We start from the raw sequence: 427 nt of genomic DNA, 5'->3' as shown, positions 1-427 counted from the left end.
TATACATTTGTTACAGCGAGTGATGTTGTTAAAGAATTCGAACTTTCGGAGGAGAATTTTCAGACAAAATACAGTAAACCCAAACCGACTGAAGACACAAAGATCATATTTAGTTGTCGCTCTGGCAACAGATCTGAATGTGTCCAAAAACAGATGCAGGAATTGGGATACGAACAGTATGATAATATCTTTCAGAATCACTAGTAGGAATTTCTAATACAGCTCTTGTTTTACAGAGTATTTAATTTTGAGGGAGGTTGGAAGGAGTGGAAACGAAGAGAAGAAGAGAAGAAAAAAGAAAAAGAAAAGAAGGAAAAAGAAAAAGGAGAAGAGAAAAAAGAAAAAGGAGAGGAGGAAAAAGAAAAAGGAGAGGAGGAAAAAGAAAAAGGAGAGGAGGAAAAAGAAAAAGGAGAGGAGGAAAAAGAAA

The 427-nt window shown here is 35.4% G+C and overlaps 1 protein-coding gene across 1 annotated transcript in view; it reads left to right on the top strand.

Annotated features, from left to right (window-relative positions):
* The window catches only part of LOC108752160 (thiosulfate sulfurtransferase/rhodanese-like domain-containing protein 3), a 2239-nt gene that overhangs the window by 1415 nt on the left and 397 nt on the right, over positions 1-427 (top strand). Inside the window, exons 4-5 of the mRNA XM_018492826.1 lie at positions 17-176; positions 237-300. Of these exons, the coding sequence (XP_018348328.1) occupies positions 17-176; positions 237-300 (224 nt within the window). The remainder of the gene's footprint in view (positions 1-16; positions 177-236; positions 301-427) is intronic.

This window comes from Trachymyrmex septentrionalis, unplaced genomic scaffold, assembly GCF_001594115.1.
Source record: "Trachymyrmex septentrionalis isolate Tsep2-gDNA-1 unplaced genomic scaffold, Tsep1.0 scaffold57, whole genome shotgun sequence".
NCBI classification, from domain to species: Eukaryota; Metazoa; Arthropoda; class Insecta; order Hymenoptera; family Formicidae; genus Trachymyrmex; species Trachymyrmex septentrionalis.
The sequence above is the reverse complement of the archived record's forward strand: the minus strand, read 5'-3'. Positions and strand labels throughout refer to the sequence as shown.